Raw genomic sequence first — 18,993 nt, forward strand, 5'->3', positions numbered from 1 at the left:
TGCCATTTTTCACTTTGAACTGGACTGTGTGTTTACAGGCAGTTGCAACAGCGTGACATTAGATCATTAGAACGCATTTGCCAAAAGACACAAAATACACTTCCTGAATGGATTTCTGCAAATATGTGAACATCACGGGACTCTTCTTACATTTGGGAACTTTACAGTCCTATTGATCAAACAACCATGAAAAATTAGGCTCTCTCTCCCTCAGTTATGCACCTCAACAACAACATGATTGTCACGCCCTGACCTTAGAGATCCTTTTTATGTCTCTATTTTGGTTTGGTCAGGGCGTGAGTTGGGGTGAGCATTCTATGTTTTGTGTTCTATCTTTTCTATTTCTGTGTGTTTGGCCGGGTGTGGTTCTCAATCAGAGGCAGCTGTCTATCGTTGTCTCTGATTGAGAACCATACTTAGGTTGCCTTTTCCCACCTGCCTGGGTGGGTAGTTGTCCATGTGTAGTTGCCTGTGAGCACTACGTTGGCTTCACGTTTTGTTTTCTGTTTTTGTGTCTGCACCAGACAGAACTGTTTCGCTTTCGTTCTCCTGTTTGTTGTTTTTGTTCAATTTGGTTTTTGGATTAAAATATGAACACTTTAAACGCTGCACCTTGGTCCACTCTTCCTTCAGCCCACGAGAATCGTTACAATGATCAACATCTCAGCAAGATGAGCTCAAGTCTAACGAAGGAAGAATAGAGAAAACCTCTCAAACTTTTTAAGCGTGTTGGCCGTCAAAATTGCACTGATAAACGATGGGGAGTTGTAACCTCCTCGTCCTTCTGCAGCCTGCCTGCCAATGCATGTTTGTCCCAACCAAGCACCCAAGCTTAAGTTGGCTGGCTAGCTTGTTGGCCGGCTGGCTAGTTGGCTAGCTTGCTAGCTAATTCCAGACACAAATGAGAAAACACCTCACTCTGACCATTTTACACGCTGCGTCAGAGCTGGTTAGGCCGTTTAAATGTTATCTAGAGCGTTCTTGACTAACTATTACTTTTTTGCCTACATTTACTGACACCGGTCATATTCAGCAGGTGTTGCGCATTTGTAAATTCATCAGTTGTTCTGCGCTCTGTCATACTCAGACAAGATTAGAGGTCGACCGATTAATCGGAATGGCCGATTAATTAGGGCCGAATTCAAGTTTTCATAACAATCGGAAATCGGTATTTTTGGAAACAATTATTTTTTTTGCGCCTTTATTTAGTCTTTATTTAACTAGGCAAGTCAGTTAAGAACACATTCTTATTTTCAATGACGGCCTAGGAACGGTGGGTTAACTGCCTCGTTCAGGGGCAGAACGACATATTTTTACCTTGTCAGCTCGGGGGATTCAATCTTGCAACCTTACAGTTAACTAGTCCAACGCTCTAACCACCTGATTACATTGCACTCCACGAGGAGCCTACCTGTTACGCGAATGCAGTAGAAGCCAAGGTAAGTTGCTAGCTAGCATTAAACTTATCTTATGAAAAACAATCAATCAATCCATCATAGTCACTAGTTAACTACACATGGTTGATGATATTACTAGTTTATCTAGCGTGTCCTGCGTTGCATATAATCGATGCGGTGTGTATCGTTGCTCCAATGTGTACCTAACCATAAACATCAATGCCTTTCTTAAAATCAATACACAGAAGTATACATTTTTAAACCTGCATATTTAGCTAAAAGAAATCCAGGTTAGCAGGAAATATTAACCAGGTGAAATTGTGTCACTTCTCTTGCGTTCATTGCACGCAGAGTCAGTGTATATGCAACAGTTTGAGCCGCCTAATTTGCCAGAACTTTACGTAATTATGACATAACATTGAAGGTTGTGCAATGTAACAGGGATATGTAGACTTATGGATGCCACCCGTTAGATAAAATACGGAACGGTTCCGTATTTCACTGAAAGAATAAACGTCTTGTTTTCGAGATGATACTTCAGTCTGACTGAGCGGTGGTAAGCAGCAGCAGGCTCGTAAGCATTCATTCAAACAGCACTTTCCTGCTTTTTGCCAGAAGCTCTTCGCTGTGCTTCAAGCCTATCAACTCCCGAGCTTAGGCTGGTGTAACCGATGTGAAATGGCTAGCTAGTTAGCGGGGTGCGCGCTAATAGCGTTTCAAACGTCACTCGCTCTGAGACTTGGAGTAGTTATTCCCCTTGCTCTGCATGGGTAACGCTGCTTTGAGGGTGGCTGTTGTCGTTGTGTTCCTAGTTTGAGCCCAGGTAGGAGCGAGGAGAGGGATGGAAGCTATACTGTTACACTGGCAATACTAAAGTGCCTATAACAACATCCAATAGTCAAAGGTTAATGAAATACAAATGGTATAGAGAGAAATAGTCCTATAATTCCTATAATAACTACAACCTAAAACTTCTTACCTGGGAATATTGAAGACTCATGTTAAAAGGAACCACCAGCTTTCATATGTTCTCATGTTCTGAGCAAGGAACTTTAACGTTAGCTTTCTTACATGGCACATATTGCACTTTTACTTTTTTCTCCAACACTTTGTTTTTGCATTATTTAAACCAAATTGAACATGTTTCATTATTTATTTGAGGCTAAATTGATTTTATTGATGTATTATATTAAGTTAAAATAAGTGTTCATTCAGTATTGTTGTAATTGTCATTATTACAAAGAAATTTTAAAAAATCGGCCGATTAATCGGTATCTGATTTTTTTGGTCCTCCAATAATCGGTATTGAAAAATCATAATCGGTCGACCTCTAGACAAGAGTGCTCTGAAATCGGAGAAGATAGCCAGAGTGATTTTGCGAACGCAAGAGATATGCTAACTGGATAACAGTCGTTGAAGTTCTTGCTAGCTAACCAAATGAGCTGTGTATAGCTTCCGAAAAACTATGAGGGGAAAAAGTCCATCACTTACCCACTCCTTCAATGACATGACATCCTCCTAGCAGCTATCTAGCTAGCTGTCTAGCTAACATTAGGCTCCATGTTTTTAGCTTGCTATGTAAATAGATATGCTAGCCTATTAGCTATGTTATGACATACTTGTAATCATTGCCCTTGCTAGTTTGATGGTATTGACATTCCCAGCCTTAGTTCCATTCGTCTGTTTTTGTCCAGAATATTGAGTAATTTATTAATTCATTGAAACTGCAACGGTGCATCCCGAATGGAGGCAGCAAACATTGTATCAGGCCAGCTGTGATTTACAATCTGAATTGCCAGGGTTAGAGCTTCCAAGTCTGTTCTATTCATTCTTATTTCTATGATCTCATCTTTCCCACCTCTCTCTCTCTCTCTCTCTCTCTCTCTCTCTCTCTCTCTCTCTCTCTCTCTCTCTCTCTCTCTCTCTCTCTCTCTCTCTCTCTCTCTCTTCATGGTGTAGTAACTCACTCTCTCTCTCTCTCTCTCTCTCTCTCTCTCTCTCTCTCTTCATGGTGTAGTAACTCACTCTCTCTCTCTCTGTTTAATGGGTGACTCAGAGGTCACAGCCAAACCTCTCTGATCAAGGTGTGTTGTAATGTAACCTAAGACAAACACCCTCCATCAAACAGATTCAAGTCATGGATCAAGGGACTAGTCCTTTGATGCTGCCAGTTGTGTAGTCGCCATACTGTGCTTGTGTGATTTGTAATACTTTGCTACCGTACAAAGTCCAATGTCACCTGTTTTTTGGGGGGGGTTTTTGCCACATGATTTTTGCTTTCTATGTTTTGAGTGCAATACTTTAGTTTCGGTAACCATGTCAATATGACTATCTTCCTTCCTGTCCCTGGTCTGTAGTGTAGTGTACAAGGTAACCATGTCAATATGACTATCTTCCATCCTGTCCCTGGTCTGTAGTGTAGTGTAGTAGGTAATTCTGAACCAGCTGTTGGAGGTATCAGTGTGCTGCTAAACCCTAGTGTTAGGCTGCCACTACAGGGCCTTAAATCAGAGCCTCCTACTCCTCCCTCCCTCCCTTCCCCCTGGGTCTCTTCTCTCTGGGCTCCTGTGGCTCCACTACTGGGCCTTACTGTGTGAATTCCTGAATGAACTCTGGCACACACACAGACACACACACACACACAGGTGGGCCCAGGGCCGGATTAAGAAATCATAGGCCCCGGGGCTTTGCTTCTTTTATAGCTTTCTACTAGATGTTGGAACATTGCTGCAGGGACTTGCTTCCATTCAGTCACAAGAGCATGTTGGGCAATTAGACGTGGCTCGTGGTCTGCGTTCCAATTCATCCCAAAGGTGTTCGATGGGGTTGAGGTCAGGGCTCTGTGCAGGCCAGTCAAGTTCTTACACACTGATCTCGACAAAACATTTCTGTATGAATCTCACTTTGTGCACGGGGGCATTGGCATGCTGAAACAGGAAAGGGCCTTCCCCAAACTTTTGCCACAAAGTTGGAAGCACAGAATGGTCTAGAATGTCATTGTATGCTGTAGCGTTAAGATTTTCCATCACTGAAACTAAGGGGCCTACACCGAACCATCAGTTACCCCAACAGCCCCAGACCATGACCCATATACACTACCATTCAAAAGTTTGGGGTCACTTAAAAATGTCCTTGTTTTTGAAAGAAAAGCAAAAATGTTTGTTCATTAAAATAACAGCAAATTGATCAGAAATACAGTGTAGACATTGTTAATGTTGTAAATGACTATTGTATCTGGCTATGGAATATCTACATAGGCGTACAGAGGCCCCTTATCAGCAACCATCACTCCTATGTTCCAATGGCACGTTGTGTTAGCTAATCCAAGTTTATCATTTTAAAAGACTAATTGATCATTAGAAAACCCTTGAGACTGGTCTCGTCAGTCTTTTGCAATTATGTTAGCACAGCTGAAAACTGTTTTCCTGATTTAAAGAAGCAATGAAACTGACCTTCTTTAGACTAGTTGAGTATCTGGAGCATCAGCATTTTGTGGGTTCGATTACAGGCTCAAAATGGCCAGAAACAAAGATCTTTCTTCTGAAACTCGTCAGTCTGTTCTTGTCTTGAGAAATGAAGGCTATTTCAAACCGAAGATCTCATACAAAGCTGTATACTACTCCCTTCACAGAACAGCGGAAACTGGCTCTAACCAGAATAGAAAGAGGAGTGGGAGGCCCTGGTGCACAACTAAGCAAGAGGACAAGTACATTAGAGTGTCTAGTTTGAGAAACAGACGCCTCACAAGTCGTCAACTGGCAGCTTCATTAAATAGTACCCGCAAAACACCAGTCTCAACGTCAACAGTTTTTGCCAAATACTTATTTTCCACCATAATTTGCAAAAAAATTCATAAAAAATCCTACAATGTGATTTTCTGGAGAGAAAAAATTCTCATTTTGTTCTGTTTGTCATAGTTGAAGTGTACCTATGATGAAAATTACAGGCCTCTCTCATCTTTTTAAGTGGGAGAACTTGCACAATTGGTGGCTGACTAAATACTTTTTTGCCCCACTGTATGTAGATATTCCATATAAAATCTGCCATTTCCAGCTACAATAGTCATTTACAACATTAACAATGTCTACACTGTATTTCTGATCAATTTTATGTTATTTTAATGGACAAAAAATTAGCTTTTCTATCAAAAACATTTCTAAGTGACCCCAAACTTTTGAGCGGTAGTGTATGTGTGTATGTACAGTGGGGAGAAAAAGTATTTGATACACTGCCGATTTTGCAGGTTTTCCAACTTACAAAGCATGTAGAGGTCTGTAATTTTTTATCATAGGTACACTTCAACTGTGAGAGACGGAATCTAAAACAAAAATCCAGAAAATCACATTGTATGATTTTATTGCATGACATAAGTATTTGATACATCAGAAAAGCAGAACTTAATATTTGGTACAGAAACCTTTGTTTGCAATTACAGAGATCACACGTTTCCTATAGTTCTTGACCAGGTTTGCACACACTGCAGCAGGGATTTTGGCCCACTCCTCCATACAGACCATCTCCAGATCCTTCAGGTTTCGGGGCTGTCGCTGGGCAATACGGACTTTCAGCTCCCTCCAGAGATTTTCTATTGGGTTCAGGTCTGGAGACTGGCTAGGCCACTCCAGGACCTTGAGATGCTTCTTACGGAGCCACTCCTTAGTTGCCCTGGCTGTGTTTTGGGTCGTTGTCATGCTGGAAGACCCAGCCACGACCCATCTTCAATGCTCTTACTGAGGGAAGGAGGTTGTTGGCCAAGATCTCGCGATACATGGCCCCATCCATCCTCCCCTCAATACGGTGCAGTTGTCCTGTCCCCTTTGCAGAAAAGCATCCCCAAAGAATGATGTTTCCACCTCCATGCTTCACGGTTGGGATGGTGTTCTTGGGGTTGTACTCATCCTTCTTCTTCCTCCAAACACGGCGAGTAGAGTTTAGACCAAAAAGCTCTATTTTTGTCTCATCAGACCACATGACCTTCTCCCATTCCTCCTCTGGATCATCCAGATGGTCATTGGCAAACTTCAGACGGGCCTGCACATGCGCTGGCTTGAGCAGGGGGACCTTGCGTGCGCTGCAGGATTTTAATCCATGACGGCGTAGTGTGTTACTAATGGTTTTCTTTGAGACTGTGGTCCCAGCTCTCTTCAGGTCATTGACCAGGTCCTGCCGTGTAGTTCTGGGCTGATCCCTCACCTTCCTCATGATCATTGATGCCCCACGAGGTGAGATCTTGCATGGAGCCCCAGACCGAGGGGGATTGACCGTCATCTTGAACTTCTTCCATTTTCTAATAATTGCGCCAACAGTTGTTGCCTTCTCACCAAGCTGCTTGCCTATTGTCCTGTATCCCATCCCAGCCTTGTGCAGGTCTACAATTTTATCCCTGATGTCCTTACACAGCTCCCTGGTCTTGGCCATTGTGGAGAGGTTGGAGTCTGTTTGATTGAGTGTGTGGACAGGTGTCTTTTATACAGGTAACGAGTTCAAACAGGTGCAGTTAATACAGGTAATGAGTGGAGAACAGGAGGGCTTCTTAAAGAAAAACTAACAGGTCTGTGAGAGCCGGAATTCTTACTGGTTGGTAGGTGATCAAATACTTATGTCATGCAATAAAATGCTAATTAATTACTTAAAAATCATACAATGTGATTTTCTGGATTTTTGTAGATTCCGTCTCTCACAGTTGAAGTGTACCTATGATAAAAGTTACAGACCTCTACATGCTTTGTAAGTAGGAAAACCTGCAAAATCGGCAGTGTATCAAATACTTGTTCTCCCCACTGTATGTACAGTTGAAGTCGGAAGTTTACATACACCTTAGCCAAATACATTTAAACTCAGTTTTTCACAATTCCTGACATTTAATCCTAGTAAAGATTTCCTGTCTTAGGTCAGTTAGGATCACCACTTTATTTTAAGAATGTGAAATGTCAGAATAATAGTAGAGAGAATTATTTATTTCAGCTTTTATTTCTTTCATCACATTCGCAGTGGGTCAGAAGTTTACATACACTCAATTAGTATTTGGTAGCATTGCTTTAAATTGTTTAACTTGGGTCAAACGTTTCGTGTAGCCTTCCACAAGCTTCCCACAATAAGTTGGGTGAACTTTGGCCCATTCCTCCTGACAGAGCTGGTGTAACTGAGTCAGGTTAGTAGGCCTCCTTTCTCGCACACGCTTTTTCAGTTCTGCCCACAAATGTTCTATAGGGTTGAGGTCAGGGCTTTGTGATGGCCACTCCAATACCTTGACTTTGTTGTCCTTAAGCCATTTTGTCACAACTTTGGAAGTATGCTTGTGGTCATTGTCCATTTGGAAGCCCCATTTGCGACCAAACTTTAACTTCCTGACTGATGTCTTGAGATGTTGCTTCAACATATCCACATAATTGTCCTGCCTCATGATGCCATCTATTTTGTGAAGTGCACCAGTCCCTCCTGCAGCAAAGCACCCCCAGCACATGATGCTGCCACCCCCGTGCTTCACGGTTGGGATGGTGTTCTTAGGCTTGCAAGCATCCCCCTTTTTCCTCCATTCATAATGATGGTCATTATGGCCAAACAGTTCTATTTTTGTTTCATCAAACGAGAGGACATTTCTCCAAAAAGTATGATCTTTGTCCTCATATGCAGTTGCAAACCGTAGTCTGGCTTTTTTATGGTGGTTTTGGAGCCGTGGCTTCTTCCTTGCTGAGCAGCCTTTCAGGTTATGTCGATATAAGACTTGTTTTACTGTCGATATAGATACTTTTGTACCTGTTTCTTCTAGCATCTTCACAAGGTCCTTTGCTGTTGTTTTGGGATTGATTTGCACTTTTCGCATCAAAGTATGTTCATCTCTTCCTGAGCGGTATGACGTCTGCGTGGTCACATGGTGTTTATACTTGCGTACAATTGTTTGTACAGATAAAAAAAAAAAACATAGGTCTTGGCTGATTCTTTTGATTTTCCCGTGATGTCAAGCAAGGAGGCACTGAGTTTGAAGGTAGGCCTTGAAATACATCCACAGGTGCACTTCCAATTTGCTCAAATTATGTCAATTAGCCTATCAGAAGCTTCTAAAGCCATGACATCATTTTCTGGATTTTTCCAAGCTGTTTAAAGGCAACTTAGTGTATGTAAACTTCTGACCCACTGGAATTGTGATACAGTGAATTATAAGTGAAATAACCTGTCTGTAAACTATTGTTGGAAAAATGACTTGTATCATGCACAAAGTAGATGTCCTAACCGACTTGCCAAAACTATAGTTTGTTAACAAGAATTTTTGGAGTGGTTGAAAAACGAGTTTTAAGGACTCCAACCTAAGTGTATGTAAACATATATATTTAAAAAAAAAAAAATATATATATATATATATATATATATACACTTTTAAAAAATATATTCATATATTTTTTTTAATAATGGTTCTAAAGACAGATTAGTCTTCTCTTTTCAGCGGTAGGCATTTGCTTTCCAAACTGTACGTTTTTCCCATGATTGTATTTAGAAATTTGCAAAAGGCAAACAGACAGCCGCAGAATAACATTGAAATATAATCCATCGATGGCAGTTCCTATTCAAGTCAGGTCTGGCAGCCATTGCTAGTGTACCCATTAGTTTAACAGTCAAATTGCCAGTGTAAGAGGTTCCAAAACCCTTCTATGGATTGTATGGCCACAACGCAACAAACTGTGTATTTGGCTCACATGCTGCCCAAATTGCAGCCTTCCCGACTGTAGGCAACCGGTAACTGCCAAAATAAAGGAAACACGTGAGTAAATGAGGGATACAAAGTTTATGTTATGGTGTGTGGTATGCATTTTCCTGGAATGGTTTAGGTCTACTTGTAGAATCTGTGCCAAGGCGCATTGAAGCTGTTCTGGCAGTAATTTTTTGAAAGTATTAATCCTCTGTGGCTAAATTACGCTCTCTGGTGTGTTTTGAACATTGAGAGTGGCTCCTGTGGTTGGGCTTTGGCCTTGTCCCTGACCCACACAATTGACCAGTCACATTTATTTATTATGCAGTTTATTTTGTATTTTTCTTATTAATCAGTTACCCACGAGGCCCCCTGCCTCCTCTCCTCCCCCCATCTGACGATTACCAGAGCGGCAGCAGCAGGCTGTGATAGATGTCTGGGTGTATGATACAGAGGGGGATCAGTTGACAGACGGACAATGACTAGCAGATGCAGGGGCAGATTGGCTGCAACCAGTAGATCTAGTGACAACATGTTATGTGTGTGTGGGACGTGTGATTGAAGATGGGTTGCACAACAGCCTAAGAACCTCTGTGAGGACATATTAAGAAACTAGTTTCATTGTATTGTCCAGTAGTGATAGATGTAATTTTCATCCTTTCAAAGTGTGGCCTTACTTTCTACCTCACATCCATTCTGAAGGTGATGGATTTCACATTGTATGACGATGTGTAGCCATAGACTGTTCACTCTGCCACCATCCGGCAAACAGTACCGGATCATCGGCTCTCGGACAAACCGGCTCTGAGACTGATTCTACCCCCAAGCCATAAGACTGCTAAATATCCAGGCTACTAAATAGTCAATTAATTGTACCCAAACTATCTGTCCTGACTCTATCTTGCACTGACCCTATGCACACTCACGAGACTATATATACACACTCACACACACTACAGTCTAGGCCAAAAGTTTTGAGAATGACACAAATATTAATATTCACCAAGTCTGCTGCCTCAGTGTCTTTAGATAATTACAAGCATAAGTGTCAAATTACATGAATTTACTGACAATTACATGAAGTTGATGCAAAGAGTCAATATTTGCAGTGTTGGCCCATCTTTTTCAAGACCTCTGCAATCTGCCCTGGCATGCTGTCAATTAACTTCTGGGCCACATCCTGACTGATGGCAGCCCATTCTTGCATAATCAATGCTTGGAGTTTGTCAGAATTTGTGGGTTTTTGTTTGTCCACCCGCCTCTTGAGGATTGACCACAAGTTCTCAATGGGATTAAGGTCTGGGGAGTTTCCTGGCCATGGACCCAAAATATTGATGTTTTGTTCCCCGAGCCACTTAGTTATCATTTTTGCCTTATGGCAAGGTGCTCCATCATGCTGGAAAAGGCATTGTTCGTCACCGAACTGTTCCTGGATGGTTGGGAGAAGTTGCTCTCGGAGGATGTGTTGGTACCATTCTTTATTCATGACTGTGTTCTTGGGCAAAATTGTGAGTGAGCCCACTCCCTTGGCTGAGAAGCAACCCCACACATGAATGGTCTCAGGATGCTTTACTGTTGGCATGACACAGGACTGATGGTAGCGCTCACCTTGTCTTCTCCGGACAAGCTTTTTTCTGGATGCCCCAAACAATCGGAAAGGGGATTAATCAGAGAAAATGATTTACCCCAGTCCTTAGCAGTCCTAATCCTGTACCTTTTGCATAATATCAGTCTGTCCCTGATGTTTTTCCTGGAGAGAAGTGGCTTCTTTGCTGCCCTTCTTGACACCAGGCCATCCTCCAAAAGTCTTCGCCTCACTGTGTGTGCAGATGCACTCACACCTGCCTGCTGCCATTCCTGAGCAAGCTCTGTACTGGTGGTGCCCCGATCCCGCAGCTGAATCAACTTTAGGAGATGGTCCTGGTGCTTGGAACAATGATTCCAAGCACCACCCTCCTTTTGAAGCTTCCAGTCTGTTATTCGAACTCAATCAGCATGACAGAGTGATCTCCAGCCTTGTCCTCGTCAACACTCACAACTGTGTTAACGAGAGAATCACTGACATGATGTCAGCTGGTCCTTTTGTGGCAGGACTGAAATGCAGTGGAATTTTGGGGGGCGATTCAGTTCATTTGCATGGCAAAGAGAGACTTTGCAATTAATTGCAATTCATCTGATCACTCTTCATAACATTCTGGAGTATATGCAAATTGCCATCATACAAACTGAGGCAGCAGACTTTGAAAATTAATATTTGTGTCATTCTCAAAACTTTTGACCACGACTGTACATTGACACTCTCACACAAAACCCATACACATTCACATACTGCACACTACATACGCACACACAGACCTAACACAAGCACACACACATACACACACACTTTTACACTCATCATTTGCTGCTGCTACTCTGTTCTTTATTTTATTCTTATTATTATCTATCCTAATGCCTAGTCACTTTACCCTGCCTTTATGTACATATCTACCTCAAATACCTTATTATTATCTATCCTAATGCCTAGTCACTTTACCCTGCCTTTATGTACATATCTACCTCAAATACCTTATTATTATCTATCCTAATGCCTAGTCACTTTACCCTGCCTTTATGTACATACCTACCTCAAATACCTTATTATTATCTATCCTAATGCCTAGTCACTTTACCCTGCCTTTATGTACATACCTACCTCAAATACCTTATTATTATCTATCCTAATGCCTAGTCACTTTACCCTGCCTTTATGTACATACCTACCTCAAATACCTTATTATTATCTATCCTAATGCCTAGTCACTTTACCCTGCCTTTATGTACATACCTACCTCAAATACCTTATTGTTGTCTATCCTAATGCCTAGTCACTTTACCCTGCCTTTATGTACATACCTACCTCAAATACCTTATTATTGTCTATCCTAATGCCTAGTCACTTTACCCTGCCTTTATGTACATGCCTACCTCAAATACCTTATTATCTATCCTAATGCCTAGTCACTTTACCCTGCCTTTATGTACATACCTACCTCAAATACCTTATTATCTATCCTAATGCCTAGTCACTTTACCCTGCCTTTATGTACATACCTACCTCAAATACCTTATTATTATCTATCCTGATGCCTAGTCACTTTACCCTGCCTTCATGTACATATCTACCTTAAATACCTTATTATTATCTATCCTAATGCCTAGTCACTTTACCCAGCCTTTATGTACATATCTACCTCAGAAACCTCATACCCTTGCACATTGATCTGGTACTGGTACTCTCTGTATGCGGCTCCATTCTAGTCTATTTTATTGTTACTTATTTTATTATTATTTTAACTCTGCATCGTTGGAAATGGCTCGTAAGCAAGCATTTCACGGTAAAGTTTACACCATTTGAAATTCGGTGCATGTGACAAATACAATTCGATTTTATTTGAATACGATCTGACATTATCATTGGTGTCTTGTTGTTGAAGTGTAACTCAATCAGTTAGATTAATAGACCTAGCTGACGTTGTGGGACTGAAGAGTAACTGGATGTGATGTCATCTCCAGCTTCCTGTCCCTGTGTCCTGTCACCCCCTCAGCCCACATAAACCACCCTTCCGAACCTAATCAAGACTTGATTAGTGTCCAAAAAAAGAAAATAGAAAACAAATACATATTTGTATTAGGACATTTCATAAAGAATTCCCATTATCATATTCTCATAAATATAATTATATTATTTCACCATAATTATAATTATTGCATCATTATTGCATAGTTAGTCTTTAAATCAGAAGAATAATATACATCATCATATTGAAAAAATTATTTCCATGTCAATATTTAATTCATAATTCAATCCTATTCATTCTCAGTATTCTTAAAGCATAAATCTCTCCAAAGCATTTGCAAAATACATTCATCATAAATGTATAAATTATATAATTTCAATTTATATCCAAAAATGTGTATAAACACGTAGCTACAGTGGGGTTTGAAAATGACACCCTTGATAATGATGAGCAATAATGACTGTATAAAATGAATAATTAAAATACTGAGCTATATTTTATGCTAAAAAAAACAACATTGTGTTATACTAATACAATTGCCCGGAGTTAGAGAGTTTGTTTAACAAATAAGCATTTTTTTTCTCTCAAAAAGGTAGGGGTCAAAATTATTGACACCCCTAAAGATTCTTAGAAATAAAGTAGTCAAAAGTGTAGTATTTGGTCCCATATTCCTAGCAGGTAATGACTACATCAAGCTTGTGACTCTACACACTTATTGGAGGAATTTGCAGTTTGTTTTGGTTGTGTTTCAGATTATTTTGTGCCCAATAGAAATGAATGGTAAATAATGTATTGTGTCATTTTGGAGTCACTTTTATTATAAATAAGAATAGAATGTTTCTAAACACTTCTACATTAATGTGGATGCTAGCATGATTAACGAATAATCGTGAATAATGATGAGTGAGAAAGTTATAGTGGGTCAAAGTTCATGCCCCGAAGACATGCTAACCTCCCCTGTTATTAGTAATGCTGAGAGGTTAGCATGTTCTCGGGGTATGATCTTTGACTCTCTAACTTTCTCACTCATCATTATTAATGATTCATTCAGGATTATCTGTAATCCTAATAGCATCCACATTAATGTAGAAGTGTTTAGAAACATATTCTATACATTTAAAGTGACTCCAAAATACACAATACACTATTTACCATAAATTTCTATTGGGCACAAAATAATTTGAAACGCAACCAAAACAAACTGCAAATGCATCCAACATGTTTGTGGAGTTACAAGCTTGATGTAGGCATTGTGTGCTAGGAATATGGGACCAAATACTAAACTTTTGACTTGATTTATAAGAATATTTAAGGGTGTCAATTTTGAACACTACCTTTTTGAGAAAAAATATATATTACTTGTTAAATTCCTTTGAGAAATTGTATCAGTATAAAATTGTACATAAAATATAGCTCAGTATTTGAATTATTTATTTTATACAGTCATTATTGCTCATCTTTATGAAGGGTGCCAATAATTTCTGTCCCCACTGTATAAAATAATGAGAGCCATTGCTACAATTTGTGCACTGGTAACATAATCCATATGGACACTTACTGTACATACTTTAGGGGTAACAGACAGACTAGCCACTATTCCCCCCTTTGCTCTCAATCACTTGTCATTTTTGGACTTTGTCCTCATGTTATTTTTTCTGTCCATCTCAGTTTTAAACAGCCCTAGAAGTGTGAAAGGTTTGTCTGGATTAACTCCTCTGCTAATCTAAAGCCCATGTGGGAGAGCTTTGAAGACTCCCTGACCCTGTCCAACAAAAACAGGCTCTGTCTCTGCACGTCTCCTCATCTCTCTCTTTCTGCCTCTCTGCACGTCTCGTCATCTCTCTGCCTCTGCCTCTCTGCATGTCTCATCTCTCCCCACTCTCCCTCTCTCTGCACGTCTCCTCATCTCTCCCCACTCTTTCTCGCTCTGCACCTCTCCTCATCTCTCTCTCTCTGCCACTCAACCCCTTCATTTCATGGCCCCACGTCGGCAGATATGCAGGAAGATATTTTGCCATAAACGGCTGCTTATATTGTGTGCCTAAATCCTTTCAGGATTGTAGCCTAATTATAGTTGAGCACTGTACAGTACAGAGCAGGTCACTTACCAAACAGCCTTATGTCTCAGGTTTTTGTAATCGTGGCTGTGTTGAGTCTCATTGGTGGATAGGAGGGATAACAATAACATCCAATATGAACTGCCATATTCAGGGGATTATAGTCATGGCTCACTGAGAAAGATTTAATTATGTTGAGTGCACTGATGTCATTGATGTCAGATAGTCGTGGTAACCTCTTAAACCAGTGGTCAGAGAGTGTGAGAAATGTAATGAAGAGTTTAACGAGGTGTTTGTGGCTGGCTGGGAGGGTTTGGGATGTTAGTAGTGGTGAGGAATAGATGACTGTTTTGGAAAGGGGATTTGTGTATGTTTAAGAGTTTTACAGATGGTCGCAGGGCTGGTGTATAAGGCAGAGAATGGCTGGTTTGATTTAGGTGTGGAAGGATAGTTTGTACCGGGTAGAAGGATAGTTTAGGCTGGATAGAAGGATAGTTTAGGCTGGGTAGAAGGATAGTTTGGGCTGGAAAGAGGGATAGTTTGGGCTGGGTAGAAGGATAGTTTGGTCTAGGTAGAGGGATCGTTTGGGCTGGGTAGAGGAATAGTTTGGGCTGGGGAGAAGGATAGTTTGGGCTGGAAAGAGGGATAGTTTGGGCTGGGGAGAAGAATAGTTTGGTCTGGGTAGAGGGATCGTTTGGGCTGGGTAGAGGAATAGTTTGGGCTGGGGAGAAGGATAGTTTGGGCTGGAAAGAGGGATAGTTTGGGCTGGGGAGAAGAATAGTTTGGTCTGGGTAGAGGGATCGTTTGGGCTGGGTAGAGGAATAGTTTGGGCTGGGGAGAAGGATAGTTTGGTCTAGGTAGAGGGATCGTTTGGGCTGGGTAGAGGAATAGTTTGGGCTGGGGAGAATGATAGTTTGGGCTGGACAGAGGGATAGTTTGGGCTGGGGAGAAGAATAGTTTGGTCTGGGTAGAGGGATCGTTTGGGCTGGGTAGAGGAATAGTTTGGGCTGGGGAGAAGGATAGTTTGGGCTGGGTAGAAGGATAGTTTGGCCTGGGTGGAAGGATAGTTTGGGCTGGGTAGAGGGATAGTTTGGGCTGGGTAGAGGGATAGTTTGGGCTGGGTAGAGGGATAGTTTGGGCTGGGTAGAGGGATAGTTTGTGCTGGGTAGAGGGATAGTTTGGGCTGGGTAGAGGGATAGTTTGGCCTGGGTAGAGGGATAGTTTGGGCTGGGTAGAGGGATAGTTTGGGCTGGGTAGAGGGATAGTTTGGGCTGGGTAGAGGGATAGTTTGGGCTGGGTAGAGGGATAGTTTGGGCTGGGTAATGGTGTGGGGGATAGCATACTGTAGCTTTAGCTGTTTGAGAGACACATGTTGTAATGGCTGCCATCACTCTTTCCAGCACGATGTTTCCCAGAGCTCTCTGAAGGCAGCCCTGGATGGGGTGGTGCAGGAGTGTGTGAGCTTCGTGGGAGTGGACATCAACATCTGCTCAGAGACCCTGATGAGGTAGGGCCGAATAGTTTCCCTCAGCAGTCACAATATGGCCTTCACACACACGTGCTGACCGCCAGCGCACTGTTTAGTCTAATGCCCCACTCTGTCTCCCACTCTGGCCCGACTGGGACGGGCAGGCCTGACAGGGAATAATTTACATTTTACATTTTCATTTTGCAGACGCTCTTATCCAGAGCGACTTACAGGAGCAATTATGGTCGGCAGATTCTTCACATAGTCTGCTTGGGATTCGCACCAGCGACCTTTCGGTTACTGGCCCAATGCACCTAACCGCTACGCTACCTGCCGCCCAGTGCTTGGCTGACAGGCAGACTCACACTCCCAAAACACATTCACACACACACAGTCACTCCCTCGCCCCCCTTGTCTGCCTCTGTAAAGGCTTGGAGAGAGTTACAGCATGTTTGTTTTACTCGGCGCTTGGCCTTAACCAACAAAACAACAAACTAGTGTTCAAGGTGTCATTACTACATTCCAAAATCTCCTAGTGACCCCCTTCTCTTTCTTTATACACACACAGCACACCATTACACCTTTTTCTAAGGGAAAGCCTTTTATGAGATGAAGGTGCAGGGCCAGGCAGTAGGCAGTGATCAGGTCATCTGTTTACCTGGGTGTTAATGAGGTTTTTACAGGGGCCCCAGACAGGCCTGCCCAACGCTCCAGAGCCCCAGACACACTGGACGTGTTCAATATTACTAGCCCTTTATTTAGGAGGGATGACATACTGTATGTTTACACTAGGCCTGTCTGTCTGTCGGGGAGGACTGCCAGTGCACTAGCAAACTGGAGGTCACCAGAGCAAAGCCTGTAGTCTGGAGAATGGAAAAGGTCACACACACACAGAACATGTATGTCTTAGGGAAACCCGGAGAGATTTATTCCTAAACATTGCTGTGATTTCCAAGAAAAATAGGGTGTGGTTTTCCAGGTCACATGCTCCAATAGGTGAGCAAATGGCCGAGCGAAGGTAACAACAACAACAGTCTCTTGATGATGTTCCCTGCTAGTAATACTATGCTGCCCTTCCTCCTCGTCCTTAATGGAGAGATGTGTAATTACCAACTATGGTGTTACTGTTGTTCTGTGGTTTTTACTGCAGTAACCCATGTGTGTCTGTGTGTCAGACACGTGGCAGGTCTGAATACAGGGCGTGCAAAGAGCATAGCAGAGTGGAGGGAGACGAACGGGCCCTTCATGAACAGAGATCAGCTGAGACTGGTGAAGGGCCTGGGCCCTAAGAGCTACCAGCAATGTGCCGGCTTCATCAGAATCAACCCTCAAAACCATCTCAACAACCACAGGTACACACAACCCACCAACCACAGGTACAGCAGCATCAGACCTGCCAACCTGCACGCATTTTGCATACCACGCTCGCAATTTGAGGTCAAAGTATGCTGGTATTAAAAACGACCCTAAAATATGCAACAATAGGCTTCTAGTTGGCACTTTGCGTTTTTTGACTCAACCGTCTGAAGTTGGAGCTGAGCCAATCAGAGGACTTTGGCGAGGACCTCGAATCTTTAGCTCTCCGCTCCAGCCCGCCCACGTAGTATTTCCTCCCTCCACTTCCCTCGAGCTGGATGGCAGTTCACCACTTTGTCCGGAGACACCACTAATGTGTGAGGAAAATGGAGAACTGTTTGCCAAATACATTTTCCAAAATAGTATATTATAGTCAAGCACATAACCACTATTATTTCGTAGTTAGCTCCTTAGTTTAGGCATCATTATGACAAAGGTAGTTAGCTACAGTGTTTAGTCAACTAAGCCAACGGTAGTAGGCGAGAGCGCGTTGACGAGCAAGGAAACGTGTGGTGTTGCGGTAGTTAAGTGCCTGTCACTGCGTGGATGGAAACAGACATGGCAGAGGGCTGTTCCGCTAATACCCTCCTTCACAGAAATGTATATTGGACTGTTAAAGATTAGTAGGACTGTGATAATTAATCAGTTGTTGATCTGTCCTCTTGATATTGCTGTATGTCAACAGTAGGCAGCTAATGATGTCATAATAGTTAGTCCACCAATGACATGGTATGTTGAAAGAATGGTAGCCTAGTAGTCAGACCTAACTTGTTCTGTCCATATATAAAAAATTACATTTGATTTGTAGAGCGCTTTTGATTTACAGACAGAAATCACAAAGCTCTTATTAACAATATGAGCAACTATTGAAATATACACTAGCTAGTTCACAGGTTCACTGATTGACCCACTCAAGGGAAAAAGTGTATTAGTTACACCATGGACATAGACTGAGAGCTGAGAGCTGACTGAAATGATTTATATTTTTATTATGAGGATATTTCAATTCATGACTTTGAATTTACTAAATTGAAAATAGAATTGCACCCAAACTTGTTTGAGATGCTCTCCCGTCCTCTACTCAGTGAGTGTGGTGTTGTGTTGGTAGTGATGCAACAGGGGGTAACTCAGCCCAGGAGAAGCCTGCAGCCAAGGGGAAGGGAAAGACCAAAGCCTCAGCTGCTGTATCTACCCTGCCCAACCCTCTGGACCAGACCTGCATCCACCCAGAGTCCTACGCTGTGGCCAGGAGGTGAGAACTACTTACAACCACCACCCGCCACCCCAAAGCATGTTCCAACTAACATGAGCTTCAATTTTACCCCAGCTTGTAGGCTACTTCTGGGGGCATTGGGGGATGGTTGCTTACAGTTTTTTTGGTTTTGGTTTGGCCAGACATGGGAGCCAAACGTGTGTGTTTCCGTGTGTGTGTGTGTGTTTCCGTGTGTGTGTGTGTGTGTGTGTGTGTTTC

The 18,993-nt window shown here is 42.2% G+C and overlaps 1 protein-coding gene and 1 long non-coding RNA gene across 3 annotated transcripts in view; one reads left to right on the plus strand and one right to left on the minus strand.

The window, feature by feature from the left end:
• Nucleotides 1-18,993, plus strand: part of srbd1 (S1 RNA binding domain 1) — a 99,076-nt gene that overhangs the window by 67,610 nt on the left and 12,473 nt on the right. For both annotated transcript variants that reach the window (XM_071409389.1, XM_071409390.1), the window contains exons 17-19: nucleotides 16,099-16,205; nucleotides 17,342-17,518; nucleotides 18,631-18,774. In XM_071409389.1, coding sequence (XP_071265490.1) covers nucleotides 16,099-16,205; nucleotides 17,342-17,518; nucleotides 18,631-18,774 — 428 coding nt within the window. The remainder of the gene's footprint in view (nucleotides 1-16,098; nucleotides 16,206-17,341; nucleotides 17,519-18,630; nucleotides 18,775-18,993) is intronic.
• LOC139580565 (uncharacterized) overlaps nucleotides 1-18,993 on the minus strand; it is a 92,675-nt gene that overhangs the window by 9,979 nt on the left and 63,703 nt on the right. The gene's annotated exons all lie outside the window — the stretch shown is intronic.

This window comes from Salvelinus alpinus, chromosome 7 (assembly GCF_045679555.1).
Source record: "Salvelinus alpinus chromosome 7, SLU_Salpinus.1, whole genome shotgun sequence".
In the NCBI taxonomy this organism is placed as follows: Eukaryota; Metazoa; Chordata; class Actinopteri; order Salmoniformes; family Salmonidae; genus Salvelinus; species Salvelinus alpinus.